General features: G+C 42.1%; 1 protein-coding gene across 1 annotated transcript in view; it reads right to left on the bottom strand.

The window, feature by feature from the left end:
- LOC149449725 (class I histocompatibility antigen, F10 alpha chain-like) overlaps positions 1-19431 on the bottom strand; it is a 59591-nt gene that overhangs the window by 21241 nt on the left and 18919 nt on the right. The window contains exons 2-3 of the mRNA XM_089692839.1: positions 17365-17625; positions 577-855 (exon numbers count right to left, since the gene is read on the bottom strand). Coding sequence (XP_089548965.1) covers positions 577-855; positions 17365-17625 — 540 coding nt within the window. The remainder of the gene's footprint in view (positions 1-576; positions 856-17364; positions 17626-19431) is intronic.

The following is a 19431-nucleotide window of genomic DNA, read 5'->3' as shown; positions in this document are numbered from 1 at the left end:
GGCTTAAAACTCCCCATTTTCTAGAAACTTCCCCATTTTATTAATAGCTAGTAGGGGGCTTGAAACATTTAACAGTTTTCTTCAACCTCATACAACAAAGGGGGGACTAAAAATCTGCTGACCTTTTGGCAGTTTCTCCACTGTATATATAGTGGGGAGACTTAAAACTTGCCCCTGCCACAGTCCCATAAGATAAGGGGGCCCTATATTGAAATCCCCCTTTTCTTTTCCTATTCTTAGGAGAGTATGTGACAGTGGGTGGGACTTATCACAGAAGTGGGCGGGGCGTAATGTGTCAGTTGGCACAAGGTATTAGCCTAATCTTGTAGTAGAAGGTCCTGTGTATACAGATAGGATGTATATAGAGTACAGAGATGTCACAGAGGGTGTATATTATTATATTATTATTATTGTACAGTATTTATATAACGCTAAAAGGTTTGCTCAGCGCTGTACATTATAGTGGGGACAGAACATGAGACAATACAGGAACAAAACAGAACACGACGGGTTCAAGGGCCCTGCTCTTTTGAGCATACAATCTAATATAGTACAATGTATATAGTGTGCGCTCACCTCTCCTCTCCAGATCTTCTCTCCCGTACTCAAGGAATCTCTTCAGCCAATCTATACATTCATTCTCCAGATAAATCTTCATTCTCAACCCCTCATTGACTTCCGGGCTGTTCCACCTCTGTGTTGAGATATGAGCCTCATTTATGGTGGGAATATGGATCCATCTCTGTGTGTCCAGATACAGGAAATCTCTTCCATCATATCCATCCAGATCATAAACCGCAATGCTGCCGTCATCTCTCAGCTCACAGCCGAACATCCATTGGTAGATATGAAAACCTGCAGAGAGAAGAGGGGGATGTGAGGTGGGATCAGAGGGTGTCATGTGTCCAGCAATGGCTGTCCCATGTGATGTGTGGTGCCGGTGAGGGTGTCATGTGTCTAGCAATGGCTGTCCCATGTGATGTGCGGTGTTGGTGAGGGTGCCATGTGTCCAGCAATGGCTGTCCCATGTGATGTGCGGTGTGGGTGAGGTGTCATGTGTCCAGCCATGGCTGTCCCATGTGATGTGCGGTGTTGGTGAGGGTGTCATGTGTCCAGCAATGGCTGTCCCATGTGATGTGCGGTGTGGGTGAGGTGTCATGTGTCCAGCAATGGCTGTCCCATGTGATGTGCGGTGTGGGTGAGGTGTCATGTGTCCAGCCATGGCTGTCCCATGTGATGTGCGGTGTCCGTGAGGGTGTCATGTGTCCAGTCATGGCTGTCCCATGTGATGTGCGGTGTGGGTGTGACATGACATGTACGGTGTGTATAGTACAGAAACAGAGCGCTCACTCTGTACATTCTACACTCACCATCTGCAGCCCGGGGAGAACTACAAGTCCCAGCAATCCCCTTCAGACACGTCTAGAGAAGCAGAGTAAGTGGGATCCGGCCTCCTGCACTCCCCTGACCGCCGTGTACAATCACCCTTGGATGGAGCCGCTAATTCACCAGAGGAAATCGGGTCACATGACTGGAAGACCCAATAGGAATGGAGACAATCATCACATGGGGGAAGTCTGTACAACTACGGTATCACTAAGAAGCTACTGATTGGATGCTCTGAGCTGTGAAATGAATCCAACATCCAATCAGATGAAATGTCCTCAGGCAGCTGATTGACTATTGTTTCCCTCAACCAATCAGCACCACGTCTGTCAGAGACAAGAGCAATGTTCCACCCCATGGGGGGTATGACGGGGGAGGAATCCATTGTACAACATTGAGAGATGAGAATATTATACAGAGAAATGATCGGACACAGTGAGAGATCTGATGGAGTCTGTGCTGATCACTGACTGACACCCCACCCAGGGAAGGTCATGTCATGCTGAGTGTATACTGTCAGTGCACACATAGTTCAGGATCAGGAAATACAAACCTCATTCCATGCCTGTGGAGGTGACTGACCACACCGGACTTCTATGAAGAGATGAGGAGAGGGGAGTACATGGTGTGTTATCCAGGTTTGATGATCTCATACTATCCTACTATTTTGTAAGGCAGGTAATTTGAAAAAGTTCCTCATTATGATGATGTGCAGCCACTGAGGAGAAATCTGATACAGAAAGAAATCTAGAGGCTACCAATGCAGTAATTTCGCTGTCAAAAAATTGTTTCACAACTGCCATGCTGAGCCAGTGACTTCAATACCTTTTTTTCTTCTTAATTTTTTTCATTCGAAGTTCAGACATAACAAAAGGTACAGAGTAGGCGTTAAGAACGCCAAACAATATCAAGTAGTAAACAGGAGGTAATATATTTTTCTTGATACAATAAAGGCGAGTTTATACATTATTATTATTATACAGTATTTATATAGCGCCAACAGTTCGCTCAGCGCTGTACATTACAATGGGAGACAGAACATGCGACAGTACAATAACAATACAATGCGATACACGAGGGGTTCGAGGGCCCTGCTCCCTGGAGCTTACAATCTAGGAGGGGGGGATGGTGGTACAGGAGGAAATAGCTGTGGGGGATGGAGTGGTAGGAAGAGTGGAGGAGGTCGGGAATTTACAGGGGGTGGGGTAGGCTTCCCTGAAGAGGTGGGTTTTCAGGGTGCGCCTAAAGGAGAGGAGAGTAGGTGATAGTCTGATGGATTGGGGTAGGGAGTTCCAGAGTATGGGTGATGCCCTGGAGAAGTCCTGGGCATGGGATGAGAAGACTAGGGAACTAGAAAGAAGGAGGTCTTGTGAGGAGCGGAGGGTGCGTTTTGGGTGGTATTTGGATATCAGGTCGGTGATGTAGTTTGGGGCAGTGTTATGAATAGCTTTGTACATCAGTGTTAGGATTTTGAATTTGATCCGTTGGGCAATCGGAAGCCAGTGGAGGGATTAGCAGAGGGGGGTGGCGGAAACAGAGCGGTTGGTAAGGTGGATGAGTCTGGCTGCCGTATTCAGGATCGATTGAAGCGGGGATAGTCTGTGGCGAGGCAGGACAGTGAGGAGGAGTAATCGAGTCATGATATGATGAGGGAGTGGATAAGTTGCTTAGTGGTTTCTGGGACTTAACCCTATTCTGCCCGGAACCCTTTGCCACGTGTGCTGGACTTAACCCTATTCTGCCCAGAACCCTTTGTCCTGTGTGCTGGACTTAACCCTATTCTGCCTAGAACCCTTTGCCCTGTGTGCTGGACTTAACCCTATTCTGCCTAGAACCCTTTGCCCTGTGTGCTGGACTTAACCCTATTCTGCCTAGAACCCTTTTCCCTGTGTGCTGGACTTAACCCTATTCTGCCTAGAACCCTTTGCCCTGTGTGCTGGACTTAACCCTATTCTGCCTAGAACCCTTTGCCCTGTGTGCTGGACTTAACCCTATTCTGCCTAGAACCCTTTGCCCTGTGTGCTGGACTTAACCCTATTCTGCCTAGAACCCTTTGCTGTGTGTGCTGGACTTAACCCTATTCTGCCTGGAACCCTTTGCCCTGTGTGCTGGACTTAATCCTATTCTGTCTGGAACCATTTGCCCCGTGTGCTGGACTTAACCCTATTCTGCCCGGAACCCTTTGCCCCGTGTGCTGGACTTAACCCTATTCTGCCCGCAACCCTTTGCCCCATGTGCTGGACTTAACCCTATTCTGCCTGCATCTCCTTTGCCCTGTGTGCTGGACTTAACCCTATTCGGTCTGGAACCCTTTGCCCCGTGTGTTGGACTTAACCCTATTCTGCCCGGAACCCTTTGCCCTGTGTTCTGAGGACTTACTGCCCTGTTATGCCCTCACTGCTCTGCCGTATTTGCCCTGTGGACTACCTGCTCTCTGCTGCCCCATGTTGCCATCCTGAGAATCATTCTTCATTGCAGCATCTTGTGGTGTTTTGTGGAGTAGTCTTTCTATTGTCTGCAGCCTGAGTCTCCCCAGTAAACACCCGCATGTCGGGGTTTTGTGTGGTCTGCCTCCGTGTGCTCTCTCTCTGCGCTCCTAGTTCGTCACAAGAATTATCATTTTTTTTTACATAATTGTGTTTCTGATGGGACAAAAGTACATGTATTATTTCTACTCTTCCTAGGTGCCCTAAACCACTAGCTGTGATATCTGACACAACACCGTCCTTGGCGCACAACAACATGATTCCACAGTTGGAAGGGAACAGCTTCTTTGATAGCAAATGACTGTCTTCAGTTCCCAGCACTTGCTTGGGGCACACATGGGCATGAGAAATGCAGAGGAAGGTGATGTGTGATGGTCTCATCTCCCTCTTCTTTCTTTGTGCCAGCACAAGGAATACAGAGGGAAGTGAGGCTGATATACATCACCTCCCTCTGACAGCGCCGGAAGATGGAGGCATTCGCTATCACAGCAGCAATTTCCTTATTAGCTGTGGTGTTAAGAGGTCATGTGCCAAGGGACGGGTCATACACTGCAGCTAGTGTATAGGGGAATTAGGAAACTGAGACAAGAAGAATAAAAAAACATTGTAGTGTATAGAATGTAAAAACAATAGTAATAATTATTTTATATTATTATTTCATATAATGTTATATTAGTAGGGGTACAAATAAAGCAATTTATCAACCATTTTAGGATTACACATAATAAGAACTATAAATATTTGCAATTCTGGGGAATAGAAAAATATAAAAACACTGGAGGGGGATAACATGATCAGAAAATTGAGTAAAAAAGAATCCTGGTGGATATATGAATTATGATCTCTTGTCCCCAAAGGTTTGAATGCAGAATTTTATTTAACGTGCTTTTAAAGGAATTTTTAATATTATTCAATGGAGTGAATTTTTAATTTAGTTTAAGAAATAGGCAGTAAATGAGAATATATTAGAGAATGAGAGAGGTTGCAAATAGTAATGAAGATATCGGCATAATAATGATGGATGTGGAGTTAGTGAGAGCCATTACAATGGAGTGAAGTGATCTATGGCATGATGGCTCTTCTGGTTAGATTGGTTTTGGAACACAGGCTCTGAAAAAATGGGTGGTAGAATATATATAGGAGTGGAGCGGGGTTAGGTAGCAACACATTCCCTGAGGAAGCCAAGTGACCCGTGGCGTAACATGTAGAGGAGGGGCAAGCTGACGTCACAACGCTTGTGAGATCAACAGACAGATGAGAGGAGAGCCTGTGATTACTAGTAGATACTGTACATATCTGGTTCGATCAAATACCATGAAAATGTGAGTGATATTTTAAAAGTTTTTAGGTAATAAAGCATTTTTAAGGAGAAAACACTATTTCTGCCCATTCTGCTTTTTTATGGAGCGATTAAAAGAGGAGGAGGTACAAAAGAAGCACTAGAGATCGCCGTGGAAGGAAGGAGATCCATCTGGGAGACATCATTCTATTAGTCCCACTAGGAGGAAACAAGACTTTATGACCAAACATTAGAAAATGTGAGGTCAAAAAGCTCCAGGTGATGGTGGAGGAACACAAAAAGTGAATGAAGAGACTGATTGAAAAGAATTGTGAATTGGTGTAAAATTGGAAGATCATCAAGAAATTCAGTAGACATTATATTATATAGGACTTTTTTTTAGCACATATTTATTTATTTATTTCAGGTACTTATATAGCGCCATCCATTTACACAGCGCTTTACATATATATTGTACATTCACATCAGTCCCTAACCCTCAAGGGGTGTACAATCTAAGGTCCCTAACTCTCATACATACATACACATACTAGGGCCAATTTAGACAGGAGCCAATTAACCTACCAGCATGTCTTTGGAGTGTGGGAGGAAACCGGAGTACCCGGAGGAAACCCACGCAGGCACAGGGAGAACATGTAAACTCCAGGAAGGTGATCCTGTGGCTGGGATTCGAACCAAGGACCCTACATATGTTATGATATATTGATTTAACCTCCTTAGCGGTTATCCCGAGTGTAGCTCGGGGTAGAATTTCTATACCACAAGCGGTAACCCCGAGCTACACTCGGGCTTACCATGCGGCGTTCTCTGGGGGTCCCTGCAGCACTTACCTTGTCCTTCGCTCCCGCGATGTGTCCCCTGCAGCGTCCCCGTCCATCTCCTCCGGCGGATGCCGGCATCCGGCTTCCGTGTTCCGGTCCCCGTGACGTCGGGACGTACGGGCGCCGGCGGCGGCGGGAAATTTAAAAAATTTAAAAAATGTCATTTTTTTTTTTTCAATTTTAAATAGTAAAACATTGCTGTTTCATCCCATTTCACATACATATTGTCCCGAGTGCTTTGCCCTGTGCCCCGCCTGCATTTTGTCTGTTCTTTCTGCCTGGAAACTTAGAAAAGTCCATGGCGTCCAAAAAGCGTCCCTTTACGTCAAAAGCGGTTTTAGACCAGCTAGAGAACAGCGATAGTAAATCAGAACCACTTGCAGAATTGAGTGATAATGATTTGTGGGGAAATTTTCCTAAAAATTACAGCCTACAATAAAAAACTATTTCCATGCAAAAAATGGTACCGCTTTCAGCACAAAAAACCAGAAGGAATCATACCGCCAAGGAGGTTAAGCATTGTGACAAGGGGTATTGTAGCAATAGGGAGGCGCTGCACTATTATTTGTTTATTGCATATGTTTACACATATATATGAGTGTGTGAAGGGTGTAGGCGACTTAAAGAGGGATTGTTTTAAATTGGTTGCTCGCAGGATTAACACCAATATTGTGTTTAGGGGAATTACAAAGGAGACGAGAAGAATAAAAAAAAACAGTGTTTAGAATGTAAAGAATAGTGATAATTCTTCCTTAACCCCTTCATGCCTGAGGGTAACACAGATCTAAATGCCTAAGCACAATTCTGCAACATTGACATGTGTTAGTAAAACTGTACATATCATCACAACTACTTTGTACATCCAGGTGGATTATACCTTGTTTTTTTCAGGAAAAATTGGGCTTTCATTTGGTGGTAAATGGTAATGGATAGCTCCTAATTTTTTTTTTATTATCAAAGGAAAACTAAGCCAAAATATTAAAAAAAAACCTTTTTTTTATTAAGCTGTGTGTTTCTTGTTACGACCATAACCTACCTCCATAGAACAACCCAAAATAAATTCTCCAGCTCTTGACGATTGCAGCGATACCATATATGTGTATGTTATTTGTTGTTTGTACCCGTAGTACTGCTGAGAAACAATAGTGCGCATTTTGTTTTTGTCTTTTTTTTTTTTTTACATAAAACACACTGACACTGACATTAATGCTAACTGACACTGATACCATTTTTTTTTTTAAATCCTGACCTTTGACCTTGACCCAAACACTAACCCTGGTACTGATCTAGATCAAACCTTGATCTAGGTATTTTTCTTTATTTTTTCTTTTATTTTTTAATATTTCTTTATTTATCTTCGTTTTTTTTTTTTTACAAACATTTTTTTTATCTCTCTATGTCAGGAGTTAGAAAGATACAATGAGAGAGAGAAAACATTCATAGAGAGAGAGAAAACAAGGGGGCCGAGCTGCACAGTGACTGATCACTGTGATAGCCAATCAGAGGCTATCACAGTGATCACGTGACCCGGAATCGGGAGTCCCGGGGTCCCGATCGTTAGAATCGGGAGTCCCGGGTCCCGATCGTTAGAACGGGACACGGGGCTCTCAGTGACACCATGGTCTCTGTGTTGGGAGCACGCCGAGCAGCACACTCCCAGCACAAAGACAGGTACGCAAATATGCGGCCCCACAGAAAAAGCCCAGTTCCGTGAGGCCGCATATTTGTGTGACGTCGGCGTCAAGGGGTTAAAGTGAGAGATTGGTGAATTATGTTTCCTTAATGGCACTACAAAGCCAAACCTCAATGGGATCCTAAACTTTAAAGTGGTTGTAAACCCTTACATATACCCAGTGAAGTGACTGGCCTCAGGTGATACCCAGAGATGAAACAAATCTCCCTACATAAGTTGTACCTGATTATCTGCAACACTCTTCTCTGTAGCCTTCCAAAGCACTCTTTCAGCATTAAAAAAAAGGGGTGTTGATCTGGTGTCACAGACACACACACTGCCGAGCTACAGTACAGAGGTACCTGATATCTGATTGGAGGGAACAGACACCCCATTCTACAAGGACATACAGGCTGATAGAAAAATATACAGAGCTGAGGCCATGTCACCTGCTATGTGCAGGAAGGGGTCAGGCTGTTGCTTGGGGAAAACTGTCAGAAGTGATTTATGCAGATAGCAGAGAAAGGAAAGATCAGAGAGGAGCCACACTTGGTGTTATGGATTCATGTTAGTACACACTATAATGGGATGTGAAGCTTTTAGATTGTAAGCTTTAAGGATCAGGGCCCTCCGATTCCTCTTGTATTGAATTGTACTGTAACTGTACTGTCTGCCCTCATGTTGTAAAGTGCTGAACTATTGGCGCTATATAAATCCTGTATAATAATAATATTGTACTTTGTTGATTTTTCATGTCTGAGGTTTACAACCACTTTAAATCTTATTTTCTAACATGACAGCACAAGGTGACATATCACAGCCCTGATCATACCGAACGTTTGCTCTCAAATAGATTTGTATGTGATGGTGATGATGACATCCATTTCCCATGTTGTTTCTCATTCCTCTGCAATGTAATGTAAATGAAAATGACTTGCTGTTTTTCTTTATTGTGATATATCGCCAGATATTGCCAACAAACCACCTATTAGAATATTAAATGTTTCTAAAGTTGATGTGTTTATAACTAAATGTATTTATTTTTAGCAAAATGTCTGGTAATGGCCTGCCTTGGCGATACGTGGCCCAACTCCTGTGTATTCCACGGAGGACAGTGTGTACATGACTGCAGAGGACACATTGCCCCTTTCTGCATGTAGAGAGGGTGTTGTGTTAAATGCCACTTTATGAATTGACATCAGTCTGTCCAGGCAGTATGGTCACCTGCTGACTTGACAACATCCACAGACAGCTTAACCCTTTAATACAATACAAAATTTGAATCCAATACAATCTAGCTACATAAAAGTGCAGTACATAAAAGTGCAGTACAGAGGATGTTTTTCCCAGTATTTTGAAGCATAAGCATTTGAACCCATATTTCTGTGATGCCTAAGGCTGACGGAAATGAGAAATAACAATGCAGCCAGGACTACAATAACTAGTACTGAACAGGACAGGAAATAAAAGAGGGATGTACTAAATCACAAATAAACAAGTAAAACTACCACTAGATGTCAGCATGCTGTACATCAGAACAACAATAACCAGACACAGTTCAATGCAATAACATAAAATACATTGTAGATGGGTCTGTACCAGGGTGGATTTGATTTAAATCACTAGTCAGTAAGGCTTGATTTAAATCCTAGTTTTCTACATAAAGACTAATTCTTGCTGGTATAACTTTAATATGCAAGTAGATGAAGATTTTTAGAATAACTTTTCATATTAGTTTTTTTATCTCCAGTTTAATAGGTTAATCATTCATATTTGGACAACTTTTCTGTTGTACTTAGGAAGGAGAAAAATAATCATTACCTTAATAATAACAATTTAAATAGATTTATTCAACTGAAACAATCACATTCCAGCATATGTGATTTGCTTAAATAAACATCCATGTTTGGTAACTAATTTGGCTAAACAAAATCTATATATTTTAAGAAACTTAGACTGTCAGCCCCTTCCTCCTCACACTTAGTTTCACTTTCTTCTTGTGCAGATCTATTCCACTCCAAACAATCAGAAAAATATTGTTTCTATTCTATTCACTGAACTTCTTGAAACTTAGCAGTGAAGGGGTTGATTCTGTATTCATAGGTTTGTAGAAGTTAGGATGAAGGTCTTTTTCTTAACTCTGTTCATGTTATAACATTTTTGCTGTGAAGAAGAGGCATGTGATCTCCGCTGAGTCAAATTCAGTTTTGAGAACTGCAAAAGTAAACCAATCATCTGTGATAATATCTTGTAGGCGGAGAAACTGCCCAATAATCTTACAAAAACCTCTGGAAGAGCATGACATTGTGAATGGATTCATGGAATTTATTTACCAAAAAAATTAAACATATACAGCCTTATTCTACATAATTAAAAAACTAATCTTTATTTCATGATGGAATAACCTTTGGATGGTAATATATTTTCCTCAAAAAGCATTTTATTTAAAAAATCCGATTTAAATAAAAAAAACTGATTTAAATTAAAAAAATCCGATTTTTTGATTTTTTTAAAACATTGATTTTTATCCACCCTGGTCTGTACACTCCCTGCCTGAAATCTTTAGATTTCACTACAACATATGACAATTATTAGTCTCACCAAAAATGACTGTTCTTGGATATGAAAAACAGGAGAGGGAGAGAACATGCCAAACATATATACACAAGTCCAAAAACAACAGATGAAATCTGGGAGTATCTGACATTTCAGTTGTAACTGCATTGTTACTGTGAATGCAGATTTATATTTAACCACAAGATGGCAGTGTTTAGCATTACTGCTCATCACAGCCTAAAAGGTGGTAATAAACCGCACAGAAAAAAAAACAAAAAACAAAAAAAGTCCCCTGCAAGGTAATGTCATAATTAGCACACTATGACATTATGAAGGACTTACTGTAAAACGAAGCCATCCAGCGGCGAGCTCCAGCTCCAGCCGGCTGAGCCGCAATGATGTCACTCTCGCACATGTGCAGGAGTCCTGGGCCATGACACAGCGCTTTGAAGGAACGGCACAGGTATGCTGTCCCTTCAGAGCGCATGCAAAAGGAGTGAATATCTTCTAAACGGTGCACGATTAGGAGATATTCATTTTACCATAGGGTTACCACCTCATCCCTTTAAATCTGAACACATATGAATGACACGGGTTCTGGGGCTAATTTATTGCAGATAAGGCACTAAGTGAATTTAATTGCCACCTTAATCAGCCCCAGAACCTGTGTAATTATTATGTCTTCGGGTTTAAAAGGATGAGGTGGTCACCCTATTTTCCCTACAGGTAAGCTTTATTACAGTCCTACTCGTAGGTAAAAGTATACAAAAGGAGTTTACTAGCATTGTAATACAGATGTACAGAGACTGCCGGGAGAAGAACTGCAACTAAATTATACAGTCCATGAGCAACCACCAGGGGGCAGAAACATAGAAAAGTAAAAGCCTAGGAAGGCAGAGGGGGATTGGAGAGAGACTTTGCCTGAGGAAGCTGCATGGGCCTGGACCGGGCTGGGTTAGGCCGGGAAGTGCAGAGCTGCTGGGGAAGCCGCACAGATCGATGTTAAGCCGCACAGATCGATGTTAAGCCGCACAGATCGATGATAAGCCACACAGATCGATGATAAGCCAAGCACTGAGCGTAAGAGGCTGACCTCTGGAGACCCGTCCACCACAGAAATGTGAGAGTCGCCGCCATCACAGACGCATCATCAAATGAAATGGGGGCACGGATGCTTATTGCTTCACTGATTGTTACATAAGGACCTGGTGAGAGGGTCCCTGACCCACCTATCCTCATATTCAGTTACAAACGGTTGCTACCATTCAGGTTCTTCAAGTTCAAAGACATTCTTCAGCATAACCACCTAAGGAGGACATTTTGCTGCTTACGTTCAACTTCATCCTTTAAGGAGAAACATGCCTACCAATCTCCCCCTTCTCCTAAAGTGACCCACAATTCAACCATTAAAGGATAAGTTCACCTTTTGTAACACGTTCTATATTACACCCATATTCAGGATGTAACATGTCACAGATGCATCGGCCTCCGCTCCCCCCAATCCCCCATTTTCACAGCTAGCTGTCAAAATCTGAAAAAAAAAACCACTGCCCACCTGCGTCATTCATTCACAGTATTCTGTGAGTTGGAAAACTACAAATAATAACAGCTTTTGCGGCTGTCGGCCTGTAGTTCTCAGTGAACTATCACAGTACGACTAAACATTGTGGTAGTTCATTGAGTCTTCCTGTTAGTGTGAAACAGCCTGCCTGTATGATGTATGGGAAGACAGACCACACTGACAGTCCGCAGGAGACCTGCATGGCACCAGCAATCTGCTGATCATTGGTGCAATGCCTTCCAGGGTCCTGACTCTAGGCAATTGTCACACACAGAGCAGAATTTTCTTTTGCTAAACTTAATAAAAAGCAACACAAGAGTATGCATTTCTACTTACATTTTTAATTTTTAAAAGTAAAAATATAAAAAAAATGTTAATTTAGTGAACAACTATGTAAAACAAATTGAAATTATAATTAAAAATTCTGAAATAACTATATAAAAATAAATCTTTAAAACCGTTACCAAAATTGCCTATCAAAGCGGGATTTAGCCTGTCCGATGTGGGGGTGTAGTAAATGATGTCTGGGGGCAGAGAATGGGAGGTCAGCAGGGCAGTGTACAGGGGGTCAACAGGGCAGAGGATTTCCGTTTGTTACATATTCTTTTGCATGGAATCCAGAGCAAGACTTTCAGGAGCCAAATACATTGGCAAAGGTATGTGTAGGTGTCTGCCATAAATGATAAAGAAATGAGACTCTAGGTTGCTGAAATTCAGGTGATTTTTATGGGCAAACTCCACCAATGGGACAAGAGCAACCTAGAGGGCCAACACAAAGGCTTGGAGAAACTTCTCTGAAGACTGCTTGTTATTTTGCTTTGCCCAAACGATTGTGTGTGATAGGCAGAGGAGAACTGTTAAGAGACTTCCTAGGATTTGCTGATGCGCTTGTAGAATAGCAAGGTGAAATGGACTCCACTATCAGACACGATAGAAGAGAACATACCATGATGATCGCTTAAGTAAATATCAACATCAACACAGTGACTGAAGACATTGAGGAAAGCAATATTAGATGTACCATCATAGCGAATTGGTCAACAACCACCCAGATCACAGTGCAGCCCTCAGAGGAGAGAAAGTCAGTAATAAAGCTCATGGTGGGGATGAGATAAGTATTTGTTCTGGATCTAAGATCAGACTGAACATTCGCTGTTCAGATGAATTGAAAACTTTAAGGATGTTTGGCATTTGGCGAGAATTCCTCTGGTGAACGATTCTTAATGAACTACCAAGGCCATCATTGACCCAAGTCTTGTACCTGTGAGGTCCATAACTCTAGCCAATGATGATTTCAGCTAAGTTGCAGCCCACACACTATTAAAGACTGTTCTCCATTGACAGCGTGTCAGAGATTAGTGAGAGTGAGGGATGGCGGACATTGATTTGTAGGGAGAGTTGGCTAGTGAATTGCAGTTTTTGTGACTAGGGAGAGTGGCGTCCCACCTGCATTCATTGTAATATCAAAAAAATCAAACCTGCGCTTAGATTAATATACAAAATTAAAAAAGATTATAAATAAAAAATCTTCTCGCATAAAAGGCAATATACAAATAATAAACAGTGAGAAATGCAGCGCTAATCTATATCATAATAGATAATCATAAAGTCCAAATAGTAAAAAACAGTTTGGCTATATTACACAAAGAGGAGTTCGGCACGATCCACCATCACCAAGGCACCAGAATGAATAAGCCCCTTACCGGACGTTCTCACCGAAACACACCGATCAATAAACGCAATCCAAAAAAGGGATCAGTAATGCAGGTGATGAAGCTGACAATCCTCCCAGGATAAGATTCAATCTTCCTTTCATAAGATCTTTAAAGGCCTTAAAAAAGACTCCCATCCAGTAATCAGATGAAGAATATGAAAAGAAGACCAAACATAGTGTAGTATTTTGATATTAAACCAAACCAATGTAATACAAGTTCCACGTACATCAATATAAATGGTTACCAGCATTGAACAAAGTTTCCAACCAGAAACATGGCCGCTGTCCCTCCAGAACATGGTGACGTCACACGCTGAAGCTCCACCCTGTAATATCCTAGAACACAACAGCCCTTGTTAAGACTACATTTTTGTGTATGTCAGCAGCAGGTTCTGTTACTTTGCTGCTCTCCCTCTTTTGTTTATTTTGGGTATTTCTTTAATATTAGTTTTATTGTTCTATAAAAAGTTTTTTAAAAGGTGATATATTTTGCTTATAGTGTTTTCGGGCACGTATTGTTTTTTTTTTTTACAGTCTTTGCATTTGAGATTAATTTTTTACACCTTTACAAAAATATTACACTTGTATTTAGGGTGTAACTTGTAATGTTGTTAAGCACCCTTACACCAACCTCAGAGTCCCCCATGACAGCGGGTGCAATGCTTTGTAGGCTCCTGTGGAAAAACAAAAAAATACATATTTTTTCCTGCACAAATATATGCATCTATTTTTTTATTAAAGGCGTTTGTAACCTTTAAATTGTTAGCAAAACACATTCTTTGCCTTTTTTATTAAAAAAGAAGCCGGCCAACGGACCCCCTCCAAAGGTCCCCCAAATATTTTAGGGGACCTTTAGAGGTCTGTTTGCCTTTTTTACATAGAAGCTAGAAGGGAAATGTCATTTACCAGCAATTTAAAACTATTTGTAATTTGTAAATGTCAGTGCTTTAAAAAAAAAATCATCACTTCCAAATGCATTAGGGATCTAGTGGAGGAATTGAACCTCCTGTAAATTTCGGGTGTATAGCACCTCAGGATCACATGCATAGCTGCTTGTCCTAAACATAAACGTCTTTATTTTCTGTCTAAAGCAAATGAAAACAGAGCTGCCACCAGCAAACAAAACTGACCTGACTTCATCAACACAACACAAAGTCCACTTGTCTTCACCACAAATTTAAGACACACAAAGTTCATGTAGGAGATTTACCTAAAGTTAGAAAAGTCCAGTTTAAAAGGATAAGTTTACTTTATAGAAAAAAATAATAAATGCACATTTTTTTGCAAGTAAACAAATTATTATTTTTGTCTGCAGGAAAGCATTGCACCAGCTATTAGTAGATCTCTGATGCCATGTAGGTCTCCTGCAGACCTGTCAGAATATCTGCTTCCCGTACGGGATGTACAAGTAAGCAGATATTCTGACAGGAAGAATGAATGAACTACCATGGTGCTTCGCGGCGCCGTGGTAGTTCATTGAGGACTACAAGCTGACAGATGCCAAGTCTGGTGGGACTTGTAGTCTCTCATTCACAGAAGACTGTGAATGAGTGACGGCTGTGTGGGCGGAGCCCCGCACGGCCACGTTTTTAAAAAACTTGACAGCTAGTGAGGTGGGAGAAGATCCCCTGCTAGCTATCAAAGTGGGGATTGGGGGGGGGGGGTAGTGGGGGCCGGTCTGAGCTCAACATGTTATAACCTGAATATGGGTGTAACATGTAACATGTTATAGAAGGTGAACTTCTCCTTTAAGCCGTTTGGCATCTTCCAGCACGTATGACGCACTCAGACACGTGTCTCCTCTCCCAAACTCCTACTACTCTACATCCAGCACCAGGAGCTCCATGTCCTAAGTGCTGCTTCCTGGAGGCTGCTTAACCCTCTTGGAACCAGAATCTCTGTAATCAGGGGTGGAGGTTCTTTCCCATCCGAATATCACTCTAAACATCCAAAATTCTGGTTCCCAAATAGGCAATTATTAATGAAGAGAACCATTAGTCAGTCCTCTCCTCTATACTTGACTGTCCACCAACCATTTCCCTTAAAGGGACCATAACCCAAATATCGGCGACACGTAGCGCCCATCCAGGACCCATCCTCACCATCCTGTACATTTCCTATCTGAACATTTCACTTTCACATATATCATCACATGCTTTATCACTTTCCATATCCCCCAAGCCTACTACCCATCCTAAAATCTGGCAATTCTACACATCACCTACCTCTCCAAGCAATGGAAAATCTTTATTATATAATATACTCCAAGGTTAAACTGTTGTTTGCTCCCATGGTACAATGAGACCTGCACCCCTCCCAATGGCTCAAAGCCTTCAATTCTATACATACAGCTTCTCATTGTGTAAAGCATTGGGAAGTAGCACAAAAGATAATTCTCCGATGATACTATACCCCTTACTGATTCTCTACATTCTCCTCCTCCAGCTCACCTTTATGGCAGGAGTGCGGTCATACAGGCACTATCTATCACATACTGTGGTCCTGTAAATCCTGATTGTCTTCTGTGGAAGGTCTTCCAGCTCACCTCTGATATCTCTGGAATACTAACCCGGCCCTGCTTCGGTGTTACTGAATCTAGAAATCGAGAGATTTCCACTCAACTCTCGTACGATAGTCATTCATATTTTACTGCCGGCTAGAACTACTATACTGAGACACCGAAGATCGCAGCCAATCCGGCTGAAGCTCTCAACTTAGTCAATTACCTGCATGGAAGATCATTGTCATTCAGCTCTGCATCATACACTTTAAAAAGCAATGGTGAACTTGGGGTGAATGGTGCAATGTGAGCTGCTGAACTAGAATACTCGTTACATGTCATCTACTGTAATTAGGAGACGTTATTGTGAGCTCATCGCTTACTCTTCACAATGTGCATTGGAGACATCTCTGTGCAAGCTGTTCATGTTCTGGTTCTCAAAATCTCAATAAAAAATGGAATAGATTTTTTTTACATTTTGCACTGGTACATGTTCCCCAGGCCAGTGTCCGTCCCATACTAATTTTTTTTACAACCCTATGCCTATTAGCCAAGAAATTGGGCATTTTTGTATTTCATTTTTTTTCTCATTGATTTCATTGGGGTTTGGGTTCAGCATCTTGTGAAGTTCACTGAACCCAGCTCAAACCAAACCCGGGGCAGTTTAGCTCATCCCTATGTGGGACATGTACCAATGTTAATACTAGAAGCACAGGATAGTACAGGATACACTCACCAGACACTGTATTAGGTACACCTTGCTAGTGCCAAGAAAATCTCCCCCACACCATGACACCACCACCAGCCTGAACCATTGATACAAGGCAGGATGGATCCAAGCTTTAATGTTGTTTACACCAAATTCTGACCATATCATCTGAATGTTGTAGCAACCAGTCTGCCCATTCTCCTCTGACCTCAACAAGGCACATTTGTCCACACAACTCCAGCTCACTGGATATTTTCTCTTTTTCAGACCATTCTCTGTAAAGCCTAGAGATGGTTGTGCGTGAAAATCCCAGATCAGCAGTTTTTGAAAAACTCACACCAGCCAGTCTGGCATCAACAACCATGCCACGTTCAAAGTCACTTAAATTCTCTTTCTTCCGCAATCTGATGCTCAGTTTGAATTTCAGCAAGTCTTCTTCACCACGTCTAGATGCCTAAATGCACTGAGTTACTGCCATGTGATTGGCTGATCAGCAATTTGTGTTACCAAGCAATTGAACGGGTGTACCTCATAAAGTGTCCAGTGAGTGTAATACAGAATGTCTCCTTATACAGAATAGTCCTTTGTGTAGAGGAGTGTGTTGTGCACAGAATAATATTTAGCACCATATACATAATTGGGTGGAAGGATGGCCTCACCTCTAGTCTGATTAAATTGGCTCATCACTGTCCGCAAATTGTGTTTGGAATCCACCTCTATTAATTGGTTTCTTTGTGTCTCTCTCTCCCAGTATTCCACTTCCACTTTCTTCATCCACTCAGTCTTGGGAAGATACTGACGAGTGTCGCTGTTATAATTTGTTATTTCTCGATCGTCCACATATCCGACTTCAGAGTACACCGGGAGCCCGGACCCCGGAGAGGTGACTGCAGTGGTATAATACTGAAGAGAATGACTGTCTGGGAGACAAAGAGAGAGACATACAGACTGTTATACATCTCATCTAATATATGAATACAGACTGAATCCTGCAACATAGAAATGGCCAGACATACACAGGCAGATCTGTCAGTGATTGAAAAGCTTTTATCATCTATGTATACAGCGAGGAGCTCTTTAAGAACTGAGAATTGACCATCGCTATCTCTTCCACAGTACAACCAGCCTTATGAATTTTTTCCATAGCTGCTGCCAGTTGTCATTGTGTTCTGTTGACAGGGAAGGCTCCCCGCGGCAGAACACAATAGCACTGCAGGAGGGATTCCCCCATCAACACATTTCCTGTGGCTGCGGGAAAGTAAATTGCTTAATATATAGCCTGCCTTTGCCCAAATGACAAAACAAAAGCCGACTTGTCTTCTCAGGTGTTCTGTACATCCCCAAACAAGCAAATGTGCCCTGACATGGACTACACTTAACAGAGAAGTATGATTAAAAATCATACTTCCCTAGGTGGATGCAGCATCTGCCCCCCGCCGACTCTAAGGCCCCTTTCACACAGGCGTTCCGTATGTCCGTTTTTTTATCTGTATGTTTACGGATGAAAAACATACACCCATGTATTTCTATGGACTAGCAGATGTAAACGGATGATCATCTGTTTACATCCATTAATGTCTGCATCCGTTAACATCCGTTTTTTTTTAAGGGACGAAAACCCTATTTTTATTCTCTTAAAAAAACAGAATAGACTTAAAACGGATGTAAACTGATGAAAAACGGATGTAAACTGATGAAAAACTGATGTGAACTGATCCGGTTTTTCTTGGAAAAAACATGACTGAACTGATGAAAAAGTGTAACGCCTGTGTGAAAGGAACCTTATGCTGGCCATAGACGGGTCCAAAATCGGACAATTTTTCGGCCGGAAAAAAAAATTGGCAGATTTTCGCTCTGTTAGTGAGTTAATTTGTTGGCTGTTTTTTGGGGTTTTTGCACATTTTTTTATTGGGTATGTTGGAAAATTTCCCCGCAATTGGCCGATCGTTTTACCGATAAAAAAAATGCGCATGAGCCGTGACCTGCAAGAAGAAGAAAAATAATAATAAGAAAAAGCAGAAGAAGAAGAAAAAGAACAAGAATTCCAGTCCGCTATTATATTTTATATGAAAAGTCTTGCAGTTGCAACAAATGTATCCATTTGTATCCAAATAAAAACATCTGTATCCAAAATGGATACAAATGGATACATTGTTGCAACTGCAAGACTTTTCATATAGAATATAATAGCGAACTGGAATTCTTAGGGACAGAAATAATTATGGGGTTAAATGCCGGCCATAGACGGGACGAAAATTGGCCGATTTTTTTACCATTGGTGGTAATGTTGGCCCATCGAACGACCAATTTTTATTTTTTTTTAATGGCCTGCTTTAGGGTGAGGACTCAGCGATCACATGACCACTGATCGCTGAGTGCCCACTGCTGTTGTGAGCTGAGAACAGTAACTGTCAGTCACCACAGTCTGCTCCTCCCCCCTGCACTCACTGGAGCGCAGGGCTGTGAAGGGATTGGCTGGTCCAGGCTGAGCCAGGTGCCGGTCCATGCTCTGGGGTGGATCCCAACCATATGGTCATGATCCCTCCCCAGCCTGGACCAGCTCTGTGACGTCACCCAACAGCAAGCCTCAGCCCAATGTCAGCTGACAACGTGTCACAGGAGTGCAAAACAAACTGCTCTCCTGGGATCCATAGGAGAAGTAGAGCCAAAACAGTTGCTTGTACGTCTCCTTTAAGTACACCGGACTGAACAAGGCCTTAGAGAGT

This window comes from Staurois parvus, unplaced genomic scaffold (genome assembly GCF_062004578.1).
Source record: "Staurois parvus isolate SC_StPar_1 unplaced genomic scaffold, SC_StPar_1.0 ptg000606l, whole genome shotgun sequence".
Taxonomy (NCBI): Eukaryota; Metazoa; Chordata; class Amphibia; order Anura; family Ranidae; genus Staurois; species Staurois parvus.
Note: the sequence above shows the minus strand (reverse complement) of the source record. Positions and strands in the feature narration are given on the sequence as shown.